This window comes from Carassius carassius, chromosome 43, assembly GCF_963082965.1.
Source record: "Carassius carassius chromosome 43, fCarCar2.1, whole genome shotgun sequence".
Taxonomy (NCBI): Eukaryota; Metazoa; Chordata; class Actinopteri; order Cypriniformes; family Cyprinidae; genus Carassius; species Carassius carassius.
In genome coordinates this window covers 11,384,473-11,411,887 of record NC_081797.1, presented here as the reverse complement: position 1 = coordinate 11,411,887, position 27,415 = coordinate 11,384,473, and the positions used below count along the sequence as shown (strand labels likewise).

The 27,415-nt window shown below is 36.0% G+C and overlaps 4 protein-coding genes and 1 long non-coding RNA gene across 7 annotated transcripts; 3 read left to right on the top strand and 2 right to left on the bottom strand.

Annotated features, from left to right (window-relative positions):
* Positions 1 to 11: 11 nt before the first annotated feature.
* Positions 12 to 4,881, bottom strand: samm50 (SAMM50 sorting and assembly machinery component). The gene is made up of 15 exons (XM_059536814.1): positions 4,722 to 4,881; positions 4,268 to 4,378; positions 4,077 to 4,178; positions 3,875 to 3,962; positions 3,683 to 3,789; positions 3,455 to 3,585; positions 2,868 to 2,955; positions 1,842 to 1,970; positions 1,699 to 1,770; positions 1,529 to 1,615; positions 1,040 to 1,110; positions 892 to 959; positions 671 to 817; positions 448 to 589; positions 12 to 324 (listed from the first exon to the last, which is right to left on the bottom strand). The coding sequence occupies exons 1-15, from the start codon at positions 4,740 to 4,742 to the stop codon at positions 279 to 281; spliced, it is 1,410 nt and encodes a 469-aa protein (XP_059392797.1). The 5' UTR covers positions 4,743 to 4,881; the 3' UTR covers positions 12 to 278.
* Positions 4,882 to 5,131: 250 nt separating this feature from the next.
* Positions 5,132 to 17,103, top strand: efcab6 (EF-hand calcium binding domain 6). Its single transcript, XM_059536813.1, has 31 exons — positions 5,132 to 5,277; positions 5,540 to 5,690; positions 5,766 to 5,986; positions 6,398 to 6,477; positions 6,976 to 7,039; positions 7,126 to 7,262; positions 7,354 to 7,472; positions 7,559 to 7,686; positions 7,767 to 7,915; positions 7,992 to 8,066; positions 8,201 to 8,321; positions 8,408 to 8,581; positions 10,521 to 10,598; positions 10,712 to 10,872; positions 10,943 to 11,047; positions 11,121 to 11,295; positions 11,385 to 11,499; positions 11,585 to 11,703; positions 11,891 to 12,120; positions 12,211 to 12,298; positions 12,671 to 12,789; positions 12,966 to 13,124; positions 13,214 to 13,369; positions 13,461 to 13,677; positions 13,896 to 14,093; positions 14,220 to 14,447; positions 14,522 to 14,722; positions 14,827 to 15,013; positions 16,395 to 16,579; positions 16,671 to 16,820; positions 16,905 to 17,103. The coding sequence occupies exons 1-31, from the start codon at positions 5,248 to 5,250 to the stop codon at positions 17,025 to 17,027; spliced, it is 4,443 nt and encodes a 1,480-aa protein (XP_059392796.1). The 5' UTR covers positions 5,132 to 5,247; the 3' UTR covers positions 17,028 to 17,103.
* Positions 17,104 to 17,543: 440 nt separating this feature from the next.
* LOC132125425 (patatin-like phospholipase domain-containing protein 2) lies at positions 17,544 to 20,069 on the top strand. Of its 2 annotated transcripts, none has more exons than XM_059536821.1 (8): positions 17,544 to 17,811; positions 18,045 to 18,277; positions 18,366 to 18,431; positions 19,012 to 19,221; positions 19,290 to 19,350; positions 19,429 to 19,575; positions 19,670 to 19,790; positions 19,865 to 20,069. In XM_059536821.1, the coding sequence occupies exons 1-8, from the start codon at positions 17,613 to 17,615 to the stop codon at positions 19,968 to 19,970; spliced, it is 1,143 nt and encodes a 380-aa protein (XP_059392804.1). In that variant the 5' UTR covers positions 17,544 to 17,612; the 3' UTR covers positions 19,971 to 20,069. The 2 variants fall into 2 exon arrangements, with proteins under 2 accessions (XP_059392804.1, XP_059392805.1); XM_059536822.1 differs by having other exon boundaries at positions 18,028 to 18,277.
* Positions 20,070 to 20,094: 25 nt separating this feature from the next.
* On the top strand, positions 20,095 to 21,235 carry LOC132125427 (uncharacterized). The gene is made up of 2 exons (XR_009426911.1): positions 20,095 to 20,219; positions 20,313 to 21,235. It is a non-coding gene; the product is annotated as an uncharacterized LOC132125427 (long non-coding RNA).
* tdg.1 (thymine DNA glycosylase, tandem duplicate 1) lies at positions 21,049 to 27,364 on the bottom strand. 2 transcript variants are annotated; one of them, XM_059536815.1, is made up of 11 exons: positions 27,059 to 27,364; positions 26,415 to 26,475; positions 25,328 to 25,497; positions 24,982 to 25,217; positions 24,802 to 24,871; positions 22,435 to 22,570; positions 22,263 to 22,345; positions 22,095 to 22,189; positions 21,823 to 21,994; positions 21,596 to 21,736; positions 21,049 to 21,503 (listed from the first exon to the last, which is right to left on the bottom strand). In XM_059536815.1, exons 2-11 carry the CDS (start codon positions 26,471 to 26,473, stop codon positions 21,367 to 21,369), a joined length of 1,299 nt encoding a protein of 432 aa, XP_059392798.1. In that variant the 5' UTR covers positions 26,474 to 26,475; positions 27,059 to 27,364; the 3' UTR covers positions 21,049 to 21,366. The 2 variants fall into 2 exon arrangements, with proteins under 2 accessions (XP_059392798.1, XP_059392799.1); XM_059536816.1 differs by lacking the exon at positions 26,415 to 26,475.
* Between the last annotated feature and the right edge of the window lie 51 nt (positions 27,365 to 27,415).

Below are 27,415 nucleotides of genomic sequence, written 5' to 3'. Positions count from 1 at the left end.
AGACAGAACAATAAAGGCCAGAAACATTATTTATTGAACACTGACAAATAAATATGACAATAAGAGCACTGATGTCTAATATATTCCCCTCTGAAATGCCGATAAATTTAAAATGGTCGACTGATTCCTAGCAAATCTTTTTGGACAATTTTCCTTGGAGAAATAAGCCAACATTCATTGCATTACTTTGCAGCTCGAAATGAAATCGTATGAACATTCTTGATCACAATTACAAAGTGACAGAAATGCTTCTTTGTTCTAAAACGGGACTCGTGGTATCACAGGAACCGGATTCCAGCCCCGAACTGCACTCCATCACATATCCTGAGAGACAAAACACAGCGGCACATTACAAATTTATAATAGTAGAAGAATAAAACAATCACATTTAAAATGCAATCACATGTGTATTTGTGAATGACTGTGTGAGTGGCTGCGATTGTCTACCTGTCTCCGCTCTGGACACCCATGGGAATGCAATAGTTGAGCTCCAGTCGAGCGATGTTCCCTAGACGCAACACAATACCTGCTCCATAAGACCAGCGGATACATTCGGCCAGCTTGCTCAGGTGTGCTCGGGGTCCTTCCCCTAGTGGATGATTTCAATTATAGCAACAAACAAGTAAAAACATCAAGAAAAATAAAACCATTGCAACTTTCTTTATCTCACCATAGTTGAGGTTACACAGGTTTCCGGCATTGAGAAAGAAATGTGTCCTGAAAAGGTCTCCGAAGCCACCTCTACCTGGCCTGAATGGGAGAGGGGTGTACAGATGAAGCCCTCCAGCCCAATATGCCTCCCCACCGAGGTAATCACCTGTCATCAAAGTGAGAAAACAAACCTTAGTCGTGAATATTGAGATACTTAGCTTCACTGTCAGAGTCAGTTACCTTCACTCTGAGGGCCGATGCTGTACATGCTGAAGCCCCTTACACTAGTCGGACCACCCAGATAGAACCTAAACACACGTTTAAAAACAAAAATAGATTTACCTTGTGGGTAACTTATTTTTACCAATTAAAGAGGGAATTCACTAACCTGTCAGCGATACACGAGGGTTTGTGTCCCAGAGGTAGCAACATACCCCCCCACAGAGAGGTGGAGAGCACCTACACAGAGAGGAAAATATACAAACAGAGCCTTCTAAGATTAAGACTGTTAAGAACTTTTTTGTTGAAATAAAATAAAATACAATTAAACTTATTTTCAGTGCAGCAAGTGTAAACAACTGAAATGAAATTTTTTAATGCAATTTGTATTATTTTAACTTTGTGTTAATAATTATATATCGACTCTTGTTATCCAGAATTAATTAGTTAGTTAGTAACTAAACTATGACTAATAAAAAACATTTATGTTAATTGTAAAAATGTTACAATAAAATTTTCAAAATCTATATATTTTCATTGTTGCCATTTCTACAACTACAAACATTTAAATAAGTACTATAATAGTAGTACATTAATGATACTAAAATAAAACCACAATAAAGAAACATAAGCAATGGTTTCCCCCCCAGCATCTCACCGAGTCCCAGAACAGAGTCTTGTTGAGCTGAATTTCAAAGTCTTCCTTCAGGAAACTGACATCTCCTCCAGTGTAACCTGCCAGTTCCTAAAAGATCATCAAAATGAAGTAAACAAAGACAGTACTGGATAAACTATTTCTAACAAAGACAACAGTTGATTTAAACAAACCTGGTTGATCTTCAATAAGGCACCTTTTCTTGGAAGAATGGTAGAATTGCGTGTGTCGATGACCATTGTGTGCTATGAGGAAAATATCATATATTTAAAATCAGATCTCAATGACTGTAATAAGTTTCAGAGAAGAAACATACGGAAAGTGAGGACTTCAGGGAATGGCCACTCTCCTCCCTAACAGCGAAGGAAGCCGTACGGGCCAAACAGCCCAGCTCTCTCCATACGCCCTCCCACTTCAAAGTGTGATTTGTCCTCCAGATGGGGAACTGGTGATTATAGACCAAACAAACAATAAATAAATTAGATAATATCTTATACATATAGCAAAACTTTTGACTTTATGGGCCAGATTTACTAAACGGAAAAGTAGCACCAGAGCGCAATTCAAAAACAGCAATGATGGTCGTGAAAATATCTGTGGGGGATTTACTAACAATGCGCAAATTAAAGAACATAGACGCATCTCATTTACATATTGACCAAAGCATTATACCAGGCGCAGCGCAAATAAGCAGAGCCGATGCTCATATATATATATATATATATACAGTACAGACACACCTTCTCATTCAAAGAGTTTTCTTTATTTTCATGACTATGAAAATTGTAGAGTCACACTGAAGGCATCAAGGGCTATTTGACCAAGAAGGAGAGTGATGGGGTGCTGCGCCAGATGACCTGGCCTCAACAGTCCCCGGACCTGAACCCAATCGAGATGGTTTAGGGGTGAGCTGGACCGCAGACAGAAGGCAAAAGGGCCAACAAGTGCTAAGCATCTCTCGGGGAACTCCTTGAAGACTGTTGGAAGACCATTTCAGGTGACTACCTCTTGAAGCTCATCAAGAGAATGCCAAGAGTGTGCAAAGCAGTAATCAAAGCAAAAGGTGGCTACTTTGAAGAACCTAGAATATGACATATTTTTAGTTGTTTCACACTTTTTTGTTATGTATATAATTCCATATATAATTCCACATGTGTTAATTCATAGTTTTGATGCCTTCAGTGTGAATCTACAATTTTCATAGTCATGAAAATAAAGAAAACTCTTTGAATGAGAAGGTGTGTCCAAACTTTTGGTCTGTACTGTATATATATATAAAATAAAAATTTAAATAAATAATTAGAATTTTAATGAAAATAGTAATGTAAAATAAATCCTTTACGCTGAACTCTGTGGAGACCCCTCGGTCCGTTTCTCTGAGTGAGCTCCATGGGAACTGGCCCGTGACTTTATACAAGTTAATGGAGAAGCTGAAAGAGTGAGTGAATGAGTGAGTGTCAACAGCATACCTGGGAAAATCAGTTCACAACATTCACAAACAACCATTGAAACATGATTACTATTAATCTAGTAATCACAGCTATACTGTATATATATATATATATAAATCAGTCATTATTTCAAAAGGTTGATTAATTTTTGGGTATGGGTAGGACATATAGAAGATATTGTGAATATGATTTAGATGTCATTGCCATAAGCAATGATTCCTAGTTGCTTATTCTAGTAATGAACTGGACAAATACATATTTTTTTGTTTTGTTGTCCCAGACGAGATACATTTTAAATGTTTACAGTATTTAGTGAAGTAAACAGTTTTTTTTAACCCTTAATGCATGTTATGCCAAGTTTGTTTACTAATGAGAAATGTACTCAACTTTAATGACTAACTTAGCTAACATGACATTTTTTACAAATCAAAGTGTAATTTTTAAATAGAAATCTTCACCACCAGGCCAAGAAACATACTTGCGCTCAAAATGTCCAGGCTGTGGCTTGAAAAATGACAAGCCATATGAGGTTTCCTTAGTCCCATAAGAGAACTGGAAGGTCAGCTTCTCTGCACGGCCAAAAACATTGGGCAATTTCAAACCCAGCACCTGAAAATGAGAACCAGAACAACACATCTGTAAATAATTTCGTTTTTTCAAAGTAGACACACTGCTAAAAGTGACGATGCAGGAGTCAGTAGCTCACCATGCTTCCCTCGTTGTTCCCAACCATGGTGTTGTAACTTCCCGTCATTCTTCTCAGCTCCTTCACCTCGAATTTCACATCTAATCCATTCGGCAGCGCATCAGCACCTGATGTTTTCAGAGGAATTCAGACTTTCATGAATCACTTTGATTATTGGTTATTTACCACTAGTTGTTTGCTTATTTGTCGTACCTTCACAAGTGTCAATGACAACTTCCACATGTCTGAATATCCCCAGACGCAAAAGTCTCTGTCTGGCCTCATGGGACTTCTTCATTACCTGAAACATAATTATAAAGGAGTTTATTAGTTTAAATCTAGTAAAAAATATATGTAGTATGTATGTAATACAATATTATTAGTGTTATCTATCCACAAGCAGCATGATACTCACATCAATCAAGTTCTTGGCATGGAAAACATCTGCAATCTCATATGTCAAAATGTCTTCCTTTGTTCTTCCGAGACCATCGATGTGCACATGCTGTACTACAACCTAAACGATTGAAATACATGAAAACACCAATGTGCCTGGTACAAGACAACATTTATGTCAGATTAAAAATCACATTAAACCCATCTCACGTCTTTATTTTCCAGAACTTCCTGTTTCTCTTCATGCTCTGGTTCTCCCAGGTCCATGTCATCTGCTTGAACCCCCAGCTCAGGTCCTTGCATAGGAAGGGGGTCCAGACTCTGGGTCAACAGATATGTAAAAGTCAGTGAGTTATAGTGTTTTTAGATTTATTATTTGATTATATTAAGCATGATATATCTTATACAATGCGTAAAACAGATACTATAAAAGTGTGCACAATTATGTATTGTATGACAGCACTAACATTAGTTTGTTAGTATCCAATGCTATACGATTTAGCGTTTATATATGCGAGATGTGTAAGATGATTTATTATCTTATTGACAATTAATGTGGAGTAACGTTACTAAACGTCATCCTATAACTCGGCTTGTCATTCAAAGACTCTGTTCAGAGGTCATTCCTTCAGCTTCTCCAACAGTTCTTGAAAAATGCGCTTACCCTGGCATGCACGGTGCCCATGTTTAAAAAACTATTTACATTCAAATGTCCCAAATATTATAATAAACACAGTTCAGTTTAATACAGAACAATCCGCGGTCTGTCTCTGGTACACTACAACAATCTCCGGGTGGCCGCCATGACACTTAGTAACCACGCCCATGGGGAATGATGATTGGCGGAGGAGGACAGAACAACTACGTCATGCTCGTCACTATTTTCCTTAAAAATATGGAGACAAATTGCAGTTTAAGTTACATTTCATACGAATCTACACTCTTTATCCCTCGGTCATGTCGTTTAAAAAAATATATTTTGTGAGTTTATTCGTATTTTCAGGAGTGGACAATCTGATTGCTAGTTGGTTAAGCGTTCCAGGAGGCGGAGCCAACTTCTGATTTGATTGACAGCCAGTTGCCAGACCATATCCATGGGAACAGCAAAGCGTCCTCGACTGGCTGCAGAGGAGTTGTGTTCAAGTTTTTAATTTGACCAACGACAGTGTAAATACGAATTCAACATAAGAATGCGTCCGAGGTCCGCTGTGGAGAGTTGGGTTAGTATGAAGACCCTTTACTAATATAATTTCTGAATGAAAAATTGCCAGGTTGAACTAACAAGGAAATAGGATTTCTGAAGGAAACTACTGGTCCTTTAAATCTTAATAAGAACGTTCTAAACGTTTCAAATAAGTTGAAACTTTGTATTTTGGAGACTAACGTTTCAATGAATTAAAATAAATATAATAGATTATATAATTTAAAAAATTTAATAAAAAAAAAGCTGTTTAACAAAAATGTTATATTGGTTACATTCAGGTGTCATCTTCGGCACAGATGCCTCAAATATCAAGCCATATAGATCTGAGGCCTATGACACACAGGCTCGCCATCGTCCCCAGAGCTAAGAGTGCATCTCGGATCTCTTCAGGAGAATTCTCAAGGAGGAACACAATCAAGTCTGACTCTGGTATGGTCTACGCTGTTTATTTTCTTGGCAATGGTGTAAAAGGAGATATCTTATTTTATTACTTCTTCTTTACAGCCTCCTCCATGCAGTCGGTGGCTGATGAGAATCTATCTTTGGTGGACATTGAGAACCTACTCTTGGAGAGAGTCAAGGACAAAAAAGAGGACTTGAAGGCTGCTTTTGAAGCCTTTGACCAGGAAGGCAACAAAGCTGTCACCAAAGGAGAGTTCAGGCGCGTAATCGAGGGGTTTCTTGTTCCTCTCACTGAATCTCAGTTTGAGGGTCTGTTGGCAAAGGTGTGTTCATTTAGAATGACAAAAGTCACCCATTTCCTTCAGTGCACTTACTGTAATGTTATATTGTGGTACTTCACTCTTAAAAAAAATAAGGTGCGTCACGATGCCATAGAAGAACTGTTATTTGTCTAAATGGTTCTATAAAGAACCTTTAAGATCTGAAGAACCTTTCTGTTTCACAAAATGTTATTTGTGTCAAAAAAGGTTCTCCAGAAAAGTAAGAATGAGATGGTTCTTTAAAAAACCTTTGACTGAATGGTTCTTTGTGGAACCAAAAATGGTTCTTCTATGGCATCACTATAAAGAACCTTTTAAGCACTTTCATTTATAAGAGTGTTAAGCTGTGATTTTTTTCATAGTATATGTTTAACATTTTCACTCATTTCAACTTTGTTAAAATATCTTTATTAGATTGACTTAAGAGAAAATGGAACAATTTCTTACATGGAGTTTCTCAGAAGATACTGCAAAATGTCATCTGCAGTAGGAAGGTAATGTATGTTTTTGTGGATGTTTTCTCAATTATTAGATTTCCATCAAATATACACTCCATTTTTAAAACTTTGCGGTTACTAAGATAAATAATTATCTTATGCTCACCCAGCTATTTTATCAAACATACTGTAAAATAACAATAATGTGAAAAATTACAACTGTTTTCTATTTCATTGTATTTAAAAAAAATTTGTCCTGTGATGCAAAGCTGAATTTTCAGCAGCCAATACTCCACCATTACATGATCCTTAAGAGATCATTCTAATATTCTGATTTAGTGCTCAAAAACATTTAATAAAATTATCGAGGTTAAAACAGGAACCATGGTATATATATATTTAAAAAAAGAAAAACTTTTATACTTTTTTCATTGTCTCTTCTGATTCCTTGCTGAATAAAAATAATAATTTATATATATATAGATCTAACAGACCTCAAAGTTTCGAACAATATGTAATATTTCTTCATATATACAAAATATAATTTCTTAACAGAAACAGGAGTGGAAGCCACAGAAACTTGTCACTTGGAGACCTACAGTGTCGTCTGAAAGATAAGGTAAAGAGTATAGCATGATATGAATATTATAGAAATACTTACTTGTTGATGTTATTGTGTAACTTCCATGATTCTTATCATTTCAGATTGGAGGCAATTTGAAAAACATCACCAGGGCTTTTCGGCTGTTTGACTACAACAGCGATGGGCAGATACAGCAACATGAGCTGCGTAAAGTCCTAGAGGGATACTGCTTTCCCATGAGTCAGCTGGAATTCCACAGGTCCCGGTTTTTCAATTTAATGGAAGTCTCCTGAAGTATTATTGTTTTTCCCTGAACGCTATGTTTTTTGTGTTTATGTCTTCTCTTTTAGACTATGGTCACATTACTGCGTAAATAATTCTGACACAATATCTTACAAGGAGTTTCTTGAGAAGCTTGGTGTTGACTGTGAAAACTATAGAACAATTGCACCAGATTCTATACAACTGGGTAAAGTTATATGAAATAAATTATGAAATATAAGATAGTCAGAAAATAATTATCTGCTATATAGTCCGATTTTCACCTGCTTTCAGCACTGAATTGGGACACTGTCAGTCGTGCTACAACAAGACCTAAAAGCAAGACAAGCATAAGGGCTTTCTCAAGCAAATCCAGGGACAACGTCAACATGGATGAAGTCCAGACCAGGTTTTTGAGCAAAGTGAGTATGACAGAGATCATTTTTTATCTAAAATATATAAGAATTTCATTAACAAAAAAAAATGTTCTAATGACTTGCAGATAAAGAAGAATTACAGCCTTGTTGAAAAAGCTCTGCAGGCATTTGACATCACAGACAGCGGGTTCGTCTCTCAAGAGGATCTCAGATCTGTCCTCAGTAATTTCCTCTTCCCTATGGATGATAATATCTTCAGGGAGTTATTGGCCAGGTGTGAGATATTAAAATATAGTTCAAGTACCTCCCTGAAAGCAATTCTGAAATTCATCTAGTGTTTACTGTCACAGATTTGGAGTGAGCAGCACAGAGCCTGTGCAGTGGAGAATATTTCTTGGAATGTTCAAAGACGACATAACTGTACAGTAAGTTAGCCATAACGTTTTTGTTAGTCTCCTATAAATCAATATTGTTTTAACACACTGTTTTGATATATTGAAGGATTCTGTGCATGCAAAAATATCTTTGATTATGCATGTATTTTTAATGTCTCAATCAGGAAAGATTCTGTTCCAGTGACTCCAGACACATGCAGTATTGAAGCAATTCTACTAAACTTACGTCAACATGTTTTTGATAATCAGCCTCTTCTGACAGAAACCTTTCTGGACTTTGATAAAGTAAGTTCTGAGGCTATATAATAAAAAGTTGTAAATTACGCACTTCAAGTCACAGCTATTCATAATAATGATAACTGTTTCTGCAGGACAGGACAGGGTTTATCAGTAGAGATGAACTATGCAGGGCTCTGGGGAGCCTGAACTTCCATCTCAGCGATGAGCAGTTCAGTTCTCTTGCTGCATTCTTGGATGTGGAACATACAGATGCCATAAATTACCAACAATTCCTGGACTTCCTCTATCACCAAAGACCAGTCATGGTATTATTACAACCCGAATTCCGGAAAAGTTGGGACGTTTTTTAAATTTTAATAAAATGAAAACTAAAGGAATTTCAAATCACATGAGCCAATATTTTATTCACAATAGAACATAGATAACGTAGAAAATGTTTAAACTGAGAAATTTTACACTTTTATCCACGTAATTAGCTCATTTAAAATTTAATGCCTGCTACAAGTCTCAAAAAAGTTGGCACGGGGGCAACAAATGGCTAAAAAAGCAAGCAGTTTTGAAAAGATTCAGCTGGGAGAACATCTAGTGATTAATTAAGTTAATTGATATCAGGTCTGTAACATGATTAGCTATAAAAGCTTTGTCTTAGAGAAGCAGAGTCTCTCAGAAGTAAAGATGGGCAGAGGCTCTCCAATCTGTGAAAGACTGCGTAAAAAAATTGTGGAAAACTTTAAAAACAATGTTCCTCAACGTCAAATTGCAAAGGCTTTGCAAATCTCATCATCTACAGTGCATAACATCATCAAAAGATTCAGAGAAACTGGAGAAATCTCTGTGCGTAAGGGACAAGGCCGGAGACCTTTATTGGATGCCCGTGGTCTTCGGGCTCTCAGACGACACTGCATCACTCATCGGCATGATTGTGTCAATGACATTACTAAATGGGCCCAGGAATACTTTCAGAAACCACTGTCGGTAAACACAATCCGCCGTGCCATCAGCAGATGCCAACCAAAGCTCTATCATGCAAAAAGGAAGCCATATGTGAACATGGTCCAGAAGCGCCGTCATGTCCTGTGGGCCAAGGCTCATTTAAAATGGACTATTTCAAAGTGGAATAGTGTTTTATGGTCAGACGAGTCCAAATTTGACATTCTTTTTGGAAATCACGGACGCTGTGTCCTCCGGGCTAAAGAGGAGGGAGACCTTCCAGCATGTTATCAGCGTTCAGTTCAAAAGCCAGCATCTCTGATGGTATGGGGGTGCATAAGTGCATACGGTATGGGCAGCTTGCATGTTTTGGAAGGCTCTGTGAATGCTGAAAGGTATATAAAGGTTTTAGAGCAACATATGCTTCCCTCCAAACAATGTCTATTTCAGGGAAGGCCTTGTTTATTTCAGCAGGACAATGCAAAACCACATACTGCAGCTATAACAACAGCATGGCTTCGTCGTAGAAGAGTCCGGATGCTAACCTGGCCTGCCTGCAGTCCCGATCTTTCACCTATAGAGAACATTTGGCGCATCATTAAACGAAAAATACGTCAAAGACGACCACGAACTCTTCAGCAGCTGGAAATCTATATAAGGCAAGAATGGGACCAAATTCCAACAGCAAAACTCCAGCAACTCATAGCCTCAATGCCCAGACGTCTTCAAACTGTTTTGAAAAGAAAAGGAGATGCTACACCATGGTAAACATGCCCCGTCCCAACTATTTTGAGACCTGTAGCAGAAATCAAAATTGAAATGAGCTCATTTTGTGCATAAAATTGTAAACTTTCTCAGTTTAAACATTTGCTATGTTATCTATGTTCTATTGTGAATAAAATATTGGCTCATGTGATTTGAAAGTCTTTTAGTTTTCATTTTATTAAAATTTAAAAAACGTCCCAACTTTTCCGGAATTCGGGTTGTACCTTTGCAGTACTTAAATATCCATGGTTACATTTTACCTTAATAGAGAGAAAATTTAGAGAGGGAGAAAAAAAAAGAAATATTACATTAAGTAAATAAACTTATATTAATATTATATTAGTTTAAGCTTAATATTAGGCCCATTAAGATTATTTTGCATTGTGACATTATTTTCAGGACAATCAAACTCATTTGACCCATTTCTCATTACTACAATATGCAAATTGTGATCAATGAAAAAGGAAACATTTTGAACTCTCATAGATAAAAAAGGAAAGAAATTAAAAAAACGTTAACCTATAAAAACTGTTTGTGAATTTATTCCAGGAGACACCAAAGCTCAATAAAAAGGATTCAGAACAGTTAAACCCATTGCCATCCACAGCAACGACAACAAAGAATGCTGTAAGTTTTTTTTTTTTTTTGTACAGTTTTACAGGATTCTATTATAACAAATAAGTCTATGAATCACTTCTCGATCCTAGTTGTATCACACACATGATTTTGTCTCTCTACAGGTGGAACAGATTCTTAAGGAGAAGCTCTCTGAGAACTATGACATGCTGATCGAATCTATCACCAACACAACCCAAAACCAGAGTGACACCATCCCCCCAGAAGACCTTAGGAGACTGATCCGACAACACGGACTGCCTCTGTCTGAGCGCCACTTCAGCAAGTGAGTCTCACTTCTCTGCCCCCGGCCTTTCCTCTGGATACTGACTAATTCCCTCTGTTTTCTCTCAAAGGCTTTGTGAACCATTTTTGGAGAGTGGAAATGTGAACTACAAGCTATTTTTGAAGAGCTTAGGTGTTTCAGAGAAGATTGAGGGCCACCTTGGTATCATAGAGAGGTTTGTATGATCAAAAATAAGCATGAGAAGTGATGCGTAGCACTCAGATAAATGTTTTTTTGTTTCAAAATAGAGAGGAAAAGGCACATGAAGCCTCTATATTGAACTTAAAAGCACAAGCAGTAAAGGATGTTTTCCTGAGGAAACTCAAGGACAGGCTTCAGAGACGTGGGATGTCGCTTCAGGACTATCTGATGTCCAAAAGGAAAAGCTTGACAGTAGCGCTTACTCTGAGAGATTTCTGTAAGGTACGTTATGAGATCAGGTCAGAAAGTCATTCAGTCAGTGTCTTAAGCATTCAGTTCTTTACATTAATTGATGTCACTCTTGCTTTTAGATTCTGGATGACTGTGGTATTTTCCTGGAAGGACCCCAGTTTCAGATGCTTATTGAGTCTCTTGGTTTTAATTTGGGTTCGGTTTCTGTCACTGACTTCGTGGACAAATATGACGGTTTGATTTTTCTCAACACACAGTCTGTTTTCTTAATACAAACATGAGGCACAAAACATACTTGATCAATTTCTCTTCAACACAGAAGTTACAATACCAGAAAAGGGCGAAGAAAGATGGACAAAAAATGTACAAACGTCCACTCTTTTGACTGCAGAGGACTGTCTAGCTCAACTTAAAAAGAGGATCAAGGAATATCATGGGGTATCAAAGCAAAACAATTTTTTAATAATTTACTAATTTACTACTAAAAAAGTGCCTATATACATTGTAGGCCACTTTATATTTAGTCCTTCACATAGCATCAACACATATAGCATTTCTAAAGGTTCTAAATGCATAAAAACAACACCCACTGCTTCAAACATCTGTACCTCGCTCTTGTTTGCAGGATGCTCTGACCGCTTTCCGTCTCATGGACAAGAACCGAGATGGTGTGGTGAATCAGAATGACTTCAGGGCTCTGTTTGACAGCCTGATGTTTGTAACCAAAGAGAAGGAGTATCGGAGATTGCTTGACCTGTTGGGGCTTACGCCTGGCTGCACACTCAACTACGCTGAGTTCTACAACAAAGTTCATTCTAGCAGCAAGACTAAATCACATCACCACGATAACACCTCGTAAAAAAACACTCCTCTGGAATTCATATTTAGATTTATCTTAGCTGGTTTTGTAACATAATTTGTTTGTTTTTTTTTGTTTGTTTTTAGAGGAGATGGATACCTTGAAATTGCATGTGACCAAGTTCATGTATATCTGGCATCCATTGCTCAGAAAAGACCTTCAGAGCTTTCAAAGGTAATCTACATCCAGTCCTGGTCACTTTTTTGACTCTATATGGCAGTTGTCTTTAACATACACTGACACCTAGTGCCATGGATATAGCATAATGCATATATATATATATATATATATATATATATATATATATATATATATATATATATATATATATATATATATATATATATATATATATATATATAGCTTTGAGTTACCAGTATGGGAGTAGAAATGCATTATTAGCAGGCAGCCATGTTTATAGCAAGATGTGTTTCTTTTATTAAGATAAACTGGAAAGTATTTGACTTGCACGAGGAGACCCACTACATGTACAAACGTTTTAATGAGGAATTAAACATACTTTTTACATAACAATTGTGTTGGCAGGCCTTTTGTCAGCTGGATGACGATGTTAAACGCATCTTGACCAAAAATGGTCTAAAGCAGCTACTTTTTAAATACTATATGCCCATCACACCAGACGAGTTTGAAAAACTCTGGGACAGGTAAGCAACACAGATATTTCAAGGAGTGTATGTGTTCCTCAGTGCATTTGATAGTTGAACCATAATCAATATTAGCATGATGTTAACTAAAATATATATCTGGCAAGCATTCAGAGATTTCAAATGTCTGATATCTGCTGGAAATAAAACTAAAAACTATTTTTTTTTTTACACAGATATGATGAAGAGGGGAAGGGCTTTGTCACTCAGACAGAGTTTTTAAGAAAGCTTAAAATCACATCAGATGAACAGAGCCAATCAGATGCTGTACAAGAACAGCTCACTGAGAGGGCATTTTCTGCACCAGACCTTGAAGTTATGATACAAAATCTTAGGTGAAAAATATCTCTGTATCGATTGACAAATGAAATAGTGGATGAAAATATTCTCCTCATACATATAATGGACCTGTCTGTGTTTGAAGGAAGTGGATTGGGAATGACTTTGAGAGTGTGAGTGGAAGCCTCTTGATTCTGGATAAAAACAGAGATGGTCACGTGACCGTGGCAGACCTGCTCTCTCTCCTGCACAGACATGGATTTCGACTTCGAGAACCACAGCTCACACATCTACTGAACTTGTAACTCTCTATTTCAGACATGTTCATTTACTCAAATGGTCAGTGTTATGAGCGTCTGCATTGTATTTCCTCTTTTCTTTTTGTTTTTCAGCCTTGGCTTTGACGGCAGTCTGAAGGAGCTGCCATACCTTGATTTTCTAAAGCATCTCGCTGGACCTCCTGTTTCCAGCGGGTCTGCAGTCGAACCTCCTCAAGATCCCACTGTAGGTTCTCCAGAACCAGTGGAGGATATAGAGGAACTGAGCCCAGAAAAAACAATACAAAGAGTCAAGGTGCTGGTTACTACCTCCTCGGATACTCTCTACAAGGTACTGACTGTTTATATAGTACAGTATATTAGTATTGCTATAGAGGTGTTTTAACCTGGAATGTGCTGCAATATCAGAGCTGTGTAAAGTATTTTGAAAACACCACTGTACCAAAAGTGAGAGGTTGTTTTTTTTTAAAGAAATTAATACTTTTATTTAGCAAGAAAAACATTCAAAGTCATACCAACCTTAAACTGCTGCTGCACTTTCTTTTCTAGGCCTTCTCTGCATTTGATAAGACTGGAGATGGTATGATACCACAAACAAAGTTTCGACAAGTGCTGGACCATTTCTGTATGCGTCTCTCAGAAGTGCAGTTCAGGAAGTTGATGTCTGAGCTGAGAATAGACGAAGGAGAGGAGGTTATGGTTGACTGGAAGGAATTCCTCCAAGTCTTCAACCTCCACAAACAAGAGGTCAAAAGTTTTTGTTTATGGTTGAGTTTGTACTTATGCACAATATGAGGTTGTCAAAAGTTAGAATGGTCTATAAGTTGCATATGGTGAATTATAAACCACCATTTATTTCTCTAACTCCAGCAGACGGCAGATGAATGGCTGAAGAAAATCCATAAGATACGCTTTCCTAATCAGCCCCGATCTTTAGTAATCAGTGATATTCTGAGGCGGATACAGGAGGTTGTGTCTGCCCGCATGTACACTATAACAAAGGAAATGGTAGATCTCGACTACGCCAATATAAACACGATCTCCAAAACTGACTTTAAGACCATTTGTGATCGTCACTTCATGAGGCTCACCGACGAACAGGTAATTTCAACTACTACCACATGAGCTTCTTTAATAGTTCATTCAAAAGCTTTAAAAACAACCAACTCTTTCAGTTTCAAGCCCTGTGGAAAATGCTACCAGTTAATGGCTTTGGAAATCTGGAATATCGAGAATTCCTGAAAAAGTTCAGTGGAGAACAGCAAGGCCTGGAAAAGGTTGCTAAATCATTACCAGGTTCAGCAAGAGCAACGCTGGAGAGACCAACATCCCTCAGACGCCCCAAAACAGCACCCTGTGCCTTTCGGCGCTCTGCGGTAGATTTACTTCATATGCTAATATTGGTATACTTCTTCTTCTCTTTGTGTTGGATTTTACAAGTTCTCTAATGTCTTTTGAATCCCACCATTCTTGTCCACAGTCATCAGTGACAGAGCAGCTTCAGAGACCCTCCACTGCGAGCAGAAGGTCCACACCACTGCTCAACTGTGAGGATGTGGAAATGAAGGTACGTTCCAAGATCCAGGACTGTTGGAGGCACATCCAGAGGAGATGCAGGCAGGCCGACACAGAAAGGACCGGAGAGATAGATCTGGATGTATTCCTAGGTACATTGTCGAGGCCAGATATCTCTCCATTTAACAGTCACAGCACCTTTCAACTATATAAAAAGTCAAAACTAGGGAATTTTCCAAGCTTTTAAAAGTCATCGAAATAAAATAAAATAAAAATGTCATGGACATGTCTATAGTGAATATCATTTTGCAATCTAAAATAGTCTAGCTCTGACTTCACAAACCAAATTGTTCTTTCTAGCTGGCTATTTTCAATGAATCAGTAAAACCAGTAAGGAAATAGGTCACAATGGATCTCAATTCTAATTATTTTTTTATATATAATTATACATTTTCATGAAATAAAAAAGAACATGCACACCATACGAGGTGCAGGTCAGAAGACAGCAAAATTGTGTAGAGAGGACATAGAACCGAATACTTACTTGCAAATAAGCATCTTTTTTAATTAAACGTTTCTGTGAAAAGCCTTTGTCACGGTATGATTTCTTAAGGTAAGGAGAGGTATAAGTAGACAATTATTTACAGGTGTAAAAATATAATTATAAATAACATCATATAAAATAATATACATGTAAATTTGTATTTTTTATAATTGAATTCATAATATATATTTATAATATAAAATATTATGTATAACATTGCATGATATACTGTATATTATATAATTATTGTAACATTATTAATTAAAAAATGATGCAATTTTAAAAACATGGGAAAGTCAAGGAATTACTTTGTCTGGATTATATTATTTTCTGAAAATTTATTACCAAATGGGTGTTAATTATAAAGATTTTTATATAGTAATATAATAATGCATAATTTTTATGTATGTAAATAAATTTATATTATCTTTCATATATTTTGTTTTAATGTATATAATACATACAATACAATACAATACAATACAATACATAATATATAATTCTGAATAAATTATTAGCACATGACTTAATTAGGATGATTTTTATATTCTAAATAATATCAAATACAATATAATTCGATATAATATATATTTTGTAAGTATTTTAATCTCTCTCTTTCTCTCTCTCTCTCTCTCTCTCTCTCTCTCTATATATATATATATATATATATATATATATTAATACACATATAAATACATAAAATGTGTCAAATATAATGTATAATTTTTATAGTTATTATAAAATAATATAAAAATCAAAAGGGAAATTATGAGAAAAATCATGGAATTTAAAAAAAAAAAAAAAAAAGGTGGAAAGCTAATAAAAGTGTATTGAAAATGTCAATGGAAACATCTCATAGTGCTGTTTTGTGTTTGAGTGTGTGTGTGTGTGTGTGTATGCAGGAATTGTAGTTCCTTACATTTACATATAATATTTTATGATTGTCACATTGTTGTTTGAAATTGTGAATTTAAATTGATGTTGTGCAGAAATACTCCAGGGCCTCCATATTGAGCTGAGTCCACTTGAGTTTGAGCAGCTGGCTGTCAAATACGACATCAAAAACAGTGGACGTCTCTCTTATCCAGACTTCCTGCGACACTTTGTGCTGATGTTCAGTCCTCAGGTCAACTCAGCATCCCACAGACTCAAACTGCAGCTCCCCAGGACACCAGTGAGTTCACTGCTGGCATTCTAAATAGGCCAGTGTATAGTAGTTGATGAATTGTGAATATACTCACACATTTTCTGACTTTCTCCTTCAGATGAGTCCCGGCCCACTTAGTAGCCAGTGTGTTGAAGCTATGCTGAGAATCTCTAGGCCTATCCAGCTCTTCTGGAGGCAGATGAGGCACAAATTCATCGCCTTTGACAAAGAGCGCACTGGAAAGATCTCTCTTCAGGACTTCAGAAAGGTACAAAGCACTGTTTTATACTCAACACTTTCAGTTCATTTCTAGTATTTAATCCTGCAACATTTTGCATGATTTTTTTTTAAGGTTCTGAGACAATACAGCGTGAATCTGTCAGAGGAGGAATTCTTTCATTTCTCTTCTTTTTTTGACAAGAACCTCACAGGAAGGATTTCATACAATGATTTTTTGCGCATTTTCCTTAAATGAGTGCAGATTTGTCTGTTTATTAGTTTGGGGTGTCATATTGCACTACTTAAGCAACACTTATGTAACAGTTTTTTAAATAAAAAAAATAAACTGGTTATTCTAATCCTTTATTTGTTGTTTTTATTCATATATCAGGAGAATATGTTTATATTAGGAATTTTATGTAATTAAAAATTGACATTATATATTATACCTTTCATATTTAATATGTAATTTATTTTAAAATAAATTCCCCAAAAATAAATTGTATTATAATTAATTGTATTTTCTTGCTGAAAAAAGAATTATGCAAGAAGGTTAATATTTGGAGTAACCAGTGTTTATCATTATTATGGCAGCGATGTTTTGCTCACAAACACAATCAAAGTTTTCAGGTTCACAATTATTTTGACAAAAAAATCACTCAATGATCACAGCAATGCCCTCACTATGCAATGTTGTTTTTCCAGTACATGACCTCTGCGATTGCAACACTCTATTTCGCAATAGTATAACGTTGCCAGACACTATCAGTGCTAATGACTGACCTTCCTTTGGACTCACTGTTATGCATCGCACTTGCACTGCATAACCTCAGGGATCCATATGTTGAAGAATATGCAGGAATCTGCTAAAGAATGGAATATCTCTTTTGCTGGCTGTGGATTTCTGATGGCTTACTACTGTGGAGTCTATAGCTGTTTATTTGAGCGGGCCCCGTTTTTCCTTAAGGAGGTGAAGAAGATTTGTGGGGCTTCATCTGGGGCTCTCATGGGTGCAATGCTAGCATGCCAAATGTCTCCAGGTATGTTTCAACAATCATTTCTAGTTTAAAAACTTCCCACAAGTTGTAAAAGACAACAAATAAAGTGTGTTGAAGGCATTTGTCATGAATCCAAAAGACAGTTCTTTCACATTCATATAGTCTAAACATAATTCAGAAGACTCATTAACGGTAGAAAACCCCCTATTTAATTAATTTGGATGACTATTGCATTGATTAATATTGGTGATTCTAAAGGAAATTACATTTTGAAGCCAAATCCTGTGAAAATTTGCTGGAAATGTCTCGAGAGGCTCGGAAAGGCACTCTGGGGGCTGTGCATCCCTCCTTCGACCTGCTTAAGATAGTACGAAACTTCCTAAATCGTGACCTGCCTGATGATGCCCACCTGCTCGCCAGTGGACGGCTGTTTGTGTCACTCACACGAGTGTCAGATGGGACAAATGTGCTGGTGTCTGAGTTCGACAGTAAAGAAGATCTCGTTCAGGTGAACTCAACTACCTTTTGTTTCCTGCATTATGAATAGATAAGTGTTAAAGAGGATTTATGATTTACACTTTGCTCTGTGTCTGCAGGCTCTGATTTGTAGCTGCTTTTATCCACTGTACTGTGGTGTGATACCTCCAAGATATCATGGAATAGTATGTAGCCAAACACAGCCGTTTGACTGTATATTTTGATTATGATACATTCGCAATAATAGTCAGTTTTTTAAATCAATGCGGTCTTACTGATATTTTATTAGTTTATTAGTTAACTTTTTTTTTTTTTTAAGTTTACGCTCATATTTGCGACATAAAGTGTCGAAAAGACTGCCGAGATAAAACCATAGACAGTAAAAGAAAGGATAAAACTGAGAAAGTTTCTGCTGGTCATGTGACCTCAACGATTTTTTTTTTTTTTTTTTTCATTTATTGCAACAACATTACAAACAAACAAGGTAAATGAACATATTTCCAAAAATATCCACAATTATTCAGACTTGGTTGAGCATAACCAAACTTATTTGACCTCAACGAGAGGCGACTAGCTCCGTGTAAATGAAAACAGCTTTTTCTACGTCGATGTACTTTTTTTTTTTTTTTTTTACATATTTTTCAAGATTATAGTATTTTCTAATTAATTCTATTTTATTTAGTTAGTTATTAGAAATGCAAATATGCAAATTAAATTAAAGTTTCAACCATTTTTAAAGTTTTTCCCCATCTTATCTGTTTTCAGAGGTATGTAGACGGAGCATTGAGTGATAACATGCCGTTCTCTGGTCTGAGGAACACAATCACCATCTCGCCTTTTTCTGGAGAAAGTGACATCAGTCCTTATGGCAACCCTTTTTACTTTCATGACATATACTACAATAACGTCAGCATACACATCAACTTCATTAACGCACACCAAGTGGTCATTGCGTTTTTTCCTCCAGAAGCAGAGGTACATTTTTGAATACTTGATTTTCAAAAACACACTTAGGCCCACATAACCTTGTGGTGTTTCGTAAGGTCTTGGATGAGATGTGTCAAAATGGATATAAGGATGCTTTCCTTTTTCTAAAAGAGAATGGTGAGTAGCCTCACACTCTTCTTGAAGATGATATTTGGTGTTATTGTGTGGTTGTTAGGATCTAATATTGTTTACCAGAACTCCTAAAGCTCACATCGTCGCTGTCAGAACTGACCCGAATAGATGAATGGAAGAATATTCCAACATCTGAGAAATATATTAGTGATAACAAACTAAGAGTGACTGGGAATTCAAAAAATATCCTTCCAGAGTCCATCAAAAAAGGTAAGACCGCAAATAACTTGCATCCAACCCAATGAACCAGTAAATCTAAAAGATTGTATGAGAAAAAAAATAATCTATTTTTCACCTTCTCCAGTATTTTGTAAGGCTAGCATGAGGGAAGATGAAGAATTAAGATGTTCTCTCTCAGTGAAGCTGGTTTACTGTCTAATGTGGTGCCTTTTGCCAGTAGAGACGGCATGCATAATGGTTTTAAGGTATACATGTTAAAAATGAGAACAATTGAAATATCAAAGTCTAATTTCATCCTAAGACCCCGACTGTTTTTTAGGCTTGTTGAGTGCACTCCAGAGATGTGGTCATATCTGCTGTGGATGTGGCAGATGATAATGAGAATGATTGGACAAATATTGAAGAATGCTTTCTCAAGGTTTTAAAGATATTACATAATAATCCAAATATTAAATGTGATGTCCCTAAACAAGAATTTCTGCCTTCCGTTGTTTACGCTTTCAGAAATATCCAACTCTTCACCAGCTCCAAATCCCAACTCACTTACCAGCACCACCTCTTCTTACATACACTGTGTAATTATTTTGTATAAAAAGGTTTCAATAACCAATTTTTATGTAATCGCGCCACTTTAACTTACTTAAATTGCCTCAAAATTAAAGACGTCAGATAATGTACAAAATGAATGTCAGATGAATTCTTGGGTTTACTCTTTCTGTATAATCTCCTTAAAAATATGCAATATATAATTAAATATTTTCTACCAGTTTACAAGCTTGTCTCACTAAAATATAATATCTAATACTAATATAGAAATAAATGTACAAGCAGGAATTAGCATAACTATTTTAATGAACAAACAAGATAATCAAGTATACAGAAAGAGTAAAAAATAGTAGCACCAGTTAAAAGCATGTAGATAAATCCATAAATTCTGGCATGTTTAGGATTATTTCCCTTATATAAACAGTCATACTGTGTTGTTTTTTACAGTACTGAAGGCGGAGAGGTGGTTGTATACATTTCTTAAACCGTGATGCTGATGCTTCCTCATAAGGAACCCATTTAAGGATATTTTCAATGTACAGTCTTGCAGTGGCACCACAGAAGCTCATAGAAGTCCTTCTAACATGTAAAAAGACCTCATTTGTCACATTATGATAGTATCAAAACATTATTTAAATGTTATACTCACAGATATTACGTTTAAAATGTGAACTTTAAAAAGATTTGGGTAGTTACACTTAAAATTTTACTGCAAAAGCAAACATAATACATCCCATATAAAATATCAAATGATATAATAATGAGTGCTCCTTATGAACAAATCAAGTATCAGTCCCTGAAATCGCATAATGCAATAAACCAGTGCTCAGAACCTCGTACACTAAACTACCGAAAATAACGTCAATGACTATAAACCATTAAAGTAAAAGATGAGTATATTCTCCAGTTCCATAGAAATGCTAATTCCTAAAAGGTCTAATTGAAATTCATAGTAAAAACTGTTCTTTTCTTTAATAAAGAGGCATTTGAGATGTCAAAGGCCCCCAAATTGAAGTTTCGAGGTACAGTTTCTTTAAAAACACAGCAGCCATTGGATTCTCCTTGTGAAAGTTGGGCCACATTCCATGATACTGTGATTTCCTCAAATCGGTCCTGAAATTATAACGTAACAGACTTGTCACAGCAACGCACAGGAGAAAGAAACCAATGCCCCAAAGACTCCTGGATTGGACAGAGAAGATAAGAGGCACAGCATCTCTGGAAGAGCACAGGAACCGACAGGCTTCGTCTGAAGTCCCTGAGAACGCTCCTTCCTCATACACCCCAGCTTTGGGCTTGAGAGGAGCTGCCGATGTCTGGGATCTGATCGGCAAAAGACTGCGTCATCCACTGACCGCCCTGAACCTGTCCGACCGCATTTGGATCCGTAGGCGCCTTCTCCACTGTGTCAGCTGGAACACAAAAATTGATTTGTAGCATCTAAAGACCCCTTTGACTTCCACTGTATGGACAAAAAGTTCCACAGAAGAAAGATGGTACCAACCTTTCTCCTCAGATGTGGAGAAGCTACAATATCCATTGCTTTGGCCTCCTTCAGGTACGAGTTCTCCATATGCTCCTCCGAAAGCGGTCTCATAACCAGGATCATACTGCTCTTCCTTGATGGCCATCCTCTTAGCGTCCTCTGTAAGACAGAAGGAAGAGAAAGTGGTCAAGTACAGTTCATAATTGTGTACATCAGGAGGGCAATCATAATCGGTCTGCTTGTACCTTTGGCCAGGCCGAGATCAAATGAGTAGTTGACTTCTTCGATCTCCTTGGGCTTCGCAACACCCTTCAGCTGATCTCGGAGCTCTCTCAGCTTGATGTAAAAATGCACTTTGTCCTGAGCACGTGGAAACTGAGCACAGCGGGCGCTGGAGGAGGGCATCAGGTACAACGCCTACAGAAAACAGTTATATACAGCATATGACTCATATCTGACCAAATGTTGCTTTTTTCATGAATTGAACCAAAAATGTTTTTTATTTTTTTTATTTTACCGTCTCAGAGTCAGGAACCCTGTGAGGCTGTAGGCCAAATTCAAGTGTTTTTGGCTTCTTCCCAAATATCTCCCTACAGAACATTTCATATATACCTAAAACAAAAGATATTGTTAAATGCACACCTTCATATCTGTTTGCATTCTGTACTTGTGTTTGAATACTTACATTTTCCATTAAAAACTGCTATGAGTGGCTTGAATTTCTTTATCTTTTCCACTAAGATTTTACCACCTTCTCGAAGCTCCTTGCTGCAGAAGTTAACGAGCAAAACAGCTTAGATGAGAGGAACATCACTATTTCCAGTAAAGAATGAAAGTGGAGTGACAATCTACCACACCTAGAGAGATCTTTGCTTCCCGGTGTCGCTCTCGCTACCATATTTGTGAAGCCGATGCTGTATTTCTCAGGCAAACTCTGATCATCCATGTGATTTAGCAGCTTCTCTGTGAATCCAGACAGGAACAGACACTTCCCTAAAAGATTGACAAGAACGGTTCTAGTTTAATCTAGGGCTGCAACTAACGACTATTTTGATAATTGATTAATCTGTCGATTATTTTTACGATTAATCTTTATGTACTTATATTTTAGTTTTGCCCATTTTTTCCAATTAAATTATTAACAAAGGGTCTTTATCATTCAACATAGACTTTTTAGAGATTTTAACCATTTTGCATTGTCATATCCTCATCAAAAATATACCTGGAGTTTTGTTTTATTATGTGTTAGTAATTCTTTGTCAAACTCTTCTGCAATCAAAACACTGACCCATACTCTAGCAAATTTCACAAGGAGATTTCAAATAATGTTTTCACCATGGCAGTCCCTTAGGGCTCCTAAAGTAGTTTAACATCCCGAACAAAGCTTAAGGAATTTTTCAGAAGATATTTTCACAAAGAATAAGAATAAAACTGAATAATTTTGCAGTACATTTCATTTTATTATTTTTTTCCTGTAAACACACAACTTATACCTGGGAAACAGCTTTATAGCTTATGCTGTGAAATTGTAAACAATCCTTCGAATAAAGTGCCAGTGGCATGAAACCTGAATGGAACTCACATTTTAAATCCAGAAAAAACACACACAAAAAACCTGCTGTGTGAAAAAGAGCAGTGAATACTTGGGAAAAAAAGGGCATTTCAAATACATTTAAACATTTACCTCTCTCATTCAGTCATAATTAGGCTGCACGACTGAATTATGAACTGGTAAAGACAAACTGATCACAGAACATGTTTGTAAATCTTTTAATGTTAACTGTTAAAAAGCAATGTTATTAGCTTTTACGACTAAACATTTGCAAACAACAACATCGTACTGGAGAATCTGCACAAATAAAAGTCTTAAACAGTTAAACAGTTCAGTAGTGCAGAGTTTACAGGTTACTCCTCTTTTTTGAAGGCTCAAAGTTCTCCCACACTTTGGATGACTTCGTTCGATTAGTTTTATCTTCCGCTTTTTTCTTTTTCTTTCTCAAGCTTCCTCCACTGCCGTCTGTCTCCACCATCTCGCTGAATGCTGCAGACGCAGTTCGGGAAGCACGTGACATAAAACGAGGCCAGCTATTGGCTATTCGCTACTTCTCCTGCTGTACTGGCTGAATAAAACCTCCGGTGGCTCATTACTGCCACACTTTGGTCACCGCAGATTTAAAATTTGCACAAAATGAGCCGCTTACGGGAAATAAAAGTTGTTTAGCAACTAATCGATGACTAAATTAGTTGACAACTATTTTAATAATCGATTTTAATCGATTAAATCGATTAGTTGTTTCAGCTCTAGTTTAATCATTGAAAGATTAGAGATTTTAAACCATTTTTTTAAATTAATATATTATAGATTTTTTTAAATATATTATGCTGCATAATTAGGTTATTTTATATTAAAGTATTTTTAAACAATGTTATTTTATAATATTTCTGTAATTATTATATTAATAAAATATTTTTATATTTGTGCAACCACTTTTTAAAATGTTAAAATAATTTAATTTTATATGAATTTATTAATAATACTAATAATAACAATACTAATAGCATATAAGTATTATATTATATTAATAATAGACATAATATAAAATACCTCTATATTGAAAGATAATAATGTCAACATAACCGTTTTGAACAATTCCTTTTAAAAATATGAATACAAGGTCTTTATTATATTTGTTCTTGAATTATTTCTGTAATATTAGAATATTTTATTTATATAATCAACATATTAACCTTTAGAATCTCTTTTTATATTTGTAAACAACCTTTAATATTAATATAATTAAAACGACTAAATATCAATATTCGATTAAATCGCATCCAAAATAAACAAATTTTGTTTACATGGTATGTTTACATGTATAAATGTATATAAATGCTCACACATACATGTATAGATTTAAGAAATATGTGCATATGTGTATATACTCATATTTATATATATGATTTATATTATATAAACATAAAATTCATATTTCTTAAATATATAAATGCATGCGTACGCATTTATGTATGCACATTGCACATATAAATATACATATCATGTAAACAAAAACTTATTCTGGATGCAATTAATCGATATGACAGCCCTACAATAGATTTATAATAGCAATTATATAAAAAAAGTAAGTAATATACCAACAACAAAATCTCTTTTACATTAAACCATAATATATCAATAGAGATGAGTAGAATTGTTGTCTACTTACAAAAGTGGTTTCCTGGTCCAGGAAACCATCTTCCAATGTAGGCCGCCATCAACCCTGGATTAATTCCGATCTGTATCATAAATATAAGACTCATTTCAGGCATTTGGGTTCAATGCCATCTTCGGTTTAACATTCTATATTGTTACAAGGCAACTTCGGAGAATAGCCGTACAAACTTACAATGACATAGTCCAGATTGGGGATAAGAATGTCAGGCAGTGTTTTCTTCATGACTTCCTCCTCCGACATGCCCTTAAAGCGATCGACTTTCCTCTTGACTTTCTTGAAGGTTTCGTCAATCTTCTCCTGTCCTTCAGCTGACGGGGCCTCCTTGGCTTTTTTGGGTTTGGGTCCAGGTTTGCCTTTGGCTTTAGGTTCTTTGCTCGCTGCCCTTCCTCGCTTTCCTTTAGCAGGTGCTTAAATGGGGGGGAAAGCAAACACTTTGACTACAAGCAGCATGGGAGAATGTATTCAGTCTGCTGAGCTCAGTTCTAATGCTTGAAAACACACACTCTTGGATAACTACCTTTCTGTGCAGCCGCAGGCTCCAGTTGGGCGGCATCCTCTGGGTGTACAGGCATCTGCTGCATGCCTCCATCTTCTCTGCGTCCCTCCATCATAAAACCAGCATTACCGTTAGCCATGTGAGGATACTGAGCCTGAAGGGCCTGCAGATGCTGCTGAGCTGACTGAACCCTAGTTCAGAAATGAAACAGGGACTGACTGAGTTGTCAGTCCAACTTAGACTTCTGTAGAAAAAAGTCAATTTTAAAAGCACATGTTTAATAAGATGCAAAATAGAGATTGTTAATCGGTTTGACCAATATTATGGACCGAAGTAGTGAAGTCATAATTTACCCAAAACTGTACATTTAACAGAAAACAATGGTGTTTACAGGTAAAGTAACTTTGCATAATTATTCCTTCACTTAACAAGAAAAACATTTATCAATTAAATAATACAAAAAGATTGAAATACTTTTGGAACCATTTAGATCGCATATTTCCCTTTGCATAAATATAAAAATTGAAAAATTGAAATACATTCACAACCATGTAGATTGCAAAACATATATAATGCCATTATAATACTAATGATGTATTTTTTTAATTATTTAACTACAATATATTTTATAATGGCTATGAAGCTTGTAATATTTTTTTTAAATAAATCCATAAAATAAAAATACTCATTAAAAATACTAGAAATTATACATCACTTAACTGACACTTCAACATAATAACTGCATCTCCTTTACATCGGAGATTGTCTTATCTAAAGCAGGTGCAACTTCCATAAAGAGTTACTGTGTTATACTATAATAATTTGAGAAGTCAAGTCATTAATGCAACCCTGCAAAAAGAACAAATTAATAATTGCAGGAACACATCAGTTTTCAAAACAAACGCAAGTGGCAAAACCATGGCAGTTTCTTCTTCATGTAAGCCGGCCAGTAACTTGTTATTGTTGCTTGTTTCGTGCATGGCGGTACAGACTGGTTAGTAGCATTCAAAAACAAACTAAAATGCTGATAGTTATTATAACAGCATAAGAAAACCAGTGGGATCGTAATTAATCGTGGCGCCAATCGACGACATTTGGGGACACTCACCATTGTTGGAGGTATTCCGAGGGGGCATGAGGGAAAGATCCATAGAGCCTTTCATCCATCTCTAAAGGATTTACTCAAATAAATCAATATTGGTGTTCATTTCAACAGCAATTTCAAGTGGTATTCTCACAGGAGAATATTTATAACTAGCCCTTTTTACTTATATTTTATAATTTTATAATAAAAATATTCAATTATACGTAAATGCAATTCTAAATTAAGTGAATATCAAAACATATCCAGCCTAGTCTGGCTTAAGTGTAAACACCAGATCAGAAAAGGTTCTGTGAGCTGGATTTGTTAACATACTCCACGTAAACACCCAACACATCTCACTATTTAGACACATCCAGTAATTTAAACAGCGGTACTAAGAAAGCTACGTTAATCTGAATTTAGTGATTACATATTAATTCAGAAGGAAAAATGCAGGTAAACGGCTAAGATCCTTTTATTTTACATAAACATAAAAACCATATGTGCTACTGTTAGCATGTTCGGCTAATACTGGCAATACTGCAAATTCATTGAGCACAATGAATGATGGTCGCTAGCTAACAGATCAGAGCGCTTCTATCGGAATAACATGCATTTACATTGTGTAATTAATCCAATTAAGGTTTACTGGTTAAATATATACATACCGTTGTGATATGATTAGAACAATAGTCCACTGATATGTAGTTTTTTCTCGTTTTAGGAACAAAACCGGTGAAAGCAACAAAGACGAGACCAACGGCGAGAAACCAATTTGACAGTGGAGCGTACCAAAAGCACCAGTACTAGGGGCGTTTTTGCGCAAAGTACATCTGTCTCTTAAATTATATTTAAAAAGGAAACAAAGAAATCAGAAATTCCGTTTTAATGTTTAGTATTTTAAATGTAAAACTGAAAACCTATTGCAGGCTTTTAGTTTATCTTAAATTCATCATGGAGATTAAAAACTGCACCCCTCTAAAGTTAGTAGTATGACCTCCGTCTCCTGTGACATTTAAACGCTT

What these genes read in the sequence shown, in the direction of transcription:
- samm50 (XM_059536814.1), bottom strand. Translation starts at nt 4,742, where the DNA reads ATGGGCACCGTGCATGCCAGG. An exon ending in CCTGGACATTTTGAGCGCAA is followed by an intron (nt 2,956 to 3,454) that starts GTATGTTTCTTG and finishes TCACTCTTTCAG; the next exon opens with CTTCTCCATTAACTTGTATA. An exon ending in CCCTGAAGTCCTCACTTTCC is followed by an intron (nt 1,771 to 1,841) that starts GTATGTTTCTTC and finishes TTTTCCTCATAG; the next exon opens with CACACAATGGTCATCGACAC.
- efcab6 (XM_059536813.1), top strand. Translation starts at nt 5,248, where the DNA reads ATGCGTCCGAGGTCCGCTGTGGAGAGTTGG. An exon ending in GGTCCGCTGTGGAGAGTTGG is followed by an intron (nt 5,278 to 5,539) that starts GTTAGTATGAAG and finishes GGTTACATTCAG; the next exon opens with GTGTCATCTTCGGCACAGAT. An exon ending in CAACGACAACAAAGAATGCT is followed by an intron (nt 10,599 to 10,711) that starts GTAAGTTTTTTT and finishes GTCTCTCTACAG; the next exon opens with GTGGAACAGATTCTTAAGGA.
- LOC132125425 (XM_059536821.1), top strand. Translation starts at nt 17,613, where the DNA reads ATGTTGAAGAATATGCAGGAATCTGCTAAAGAATGGAATATCTCTTTT. An exon ending in CCTTTTTCTAAAAGAGAATG is followed by an intron (nt 19,351 to 19,428) that starts GTGAGTAGCCTC and finishes ATTGTTTACCAG; the next exon opens with AACTCCTAAAGCTCACATCG. An exon ending in GCATGCATAATGGTTTTAAG is followed by an intron (nt 19,791 to 19,864) that starts GTATACATGTTA and finishes ACTGTTTTTTAG; the next exon opens with GCTTGTTGAGTGCACTCCAG.
- tdg.1 (XM_059536815.1), bottom strand. Translation starts at nt 26,473, where the DNA reads ATGGATGAAAGGCTCTATGGATCTTTCCCTCATGCCCCCTCGGAATAC. An exon ending in TCGGAATACCTCCAACAATG is followed by an intron (nt 25,498 to 26,414) that starts GTGAGTGTCCCC and finishes TTTCTGAACTAG; the next exon opens with GGTTCAGTCAGCTCAGCAGC. An exon ending in TGATCTCGGCCTGGCCAAAG is followed by an intron (nt 21,737 to 21,822) that starts GTACAAGCAGAC and finishes TCTGTCTTACAG; the next exon opens with AGGACGCTAAGAGGATGGCC.